The sequence below is a fragment of the Charadrius vociferus genome, unplaced genomic scaffold, assembly GCF_000708025.1.
Source record: "Charadrius vociferus isolate BGI_N301 unplaced genomic scaffold, ASM70802v2 scaffold3109, whole genome shotgun sequence".
In the NCBI taxonomy this organism is placed as follows: domain Eukaryota; kingdom Metazoa; phylum Chordata; class Aves; order Charadriiformes; family Charadriidae; genus Charadrius; species Charadrius vociferus.
Window position 1 is genome coordinate 22,344 of NW_009649899.1, and position 651 is coordinate 22,994.

The window sequence follows — 651 nt, forward strand, 5'->3', positions numbered from 1 at the left end:
CGGCTCGGTCGTGGCCCTCCTGCGGGGGGGGAGCTGCTGGCCAGACTGTGCCTAAGTTTCCCCCCAGCGGCAGAGTGGTGAGGGATGCTGCGGGGAGGGGTTAGCCAGCAGGTTTCCCCAGCTTGTGCCGGCGTGAGGTGGCTCATCCCAGTGGCTTTTTTCCTCTTGTAGATGCAGAGCAGAGCAGCAGCCCCAGGACGGGCATCGGCTCAGACCAGGAGGACAGCAAACCCATCACGCTGGGTGAGCGGGGCGTGCAGGGCTCGGGCAAGGGGTCAAGGGACACCTGAGCCTGTCCCCAGGGTCCCTGCGGTGGAGGTGGCCCCCTCAACAGGCAGTCATGCCCCCTGTGCTGGTGGCTCCCACCAGCTGCTCCGGTGCCCCCAGCCGCAGCCAGCTGCGGCCTGGTACCTGCAATGAGCTGGGTATGGTCTCAGCCTCATCCCATGGCCAGCAGAGCCCCACCGGGGGCCATGTCCCTTGAGGACAGCAGCTGCCATAGGGGTCCCACGGTGGGAAAGCAGCTCCCAACCCTGCCAGCATGCTCACCAGTGGGGAAACTGAGGCACGGAGCAGCCCCGGGATGTCCTCAACACAGAGGGGACTGGTCATGGTGGTCCCTTGCTGGGGCAGGGAAGGGGAGCAAAGCTG

General features: G+C 66.4%; 1 protein-coding gene across 2 annotated transcripts in view; it reads left to right on the forward strand.

Annotated features, from left to right (window-relative positions):
* The window catches only part of NFIC (nuclear factor I/C (CCAAT-binding transcription factor)), a 21,095-nt gene that overhangs the window by 11,137 nt on the left and 9,307 nt on the right, over positions 1 to 651 (forward strand). For both annotated transcript variants that reach the window (XM_009891108.1, XM_009891109.1), the window contains exon 2: positions 172 to 243. In XM_009891108.1, the coding sequence (XP_009889410.1) occupies positions 172 to 243 (72 nt within the window). The remainder of the gene's footprint in view (positions 1 to 171; positions 244 to 651) is intronic.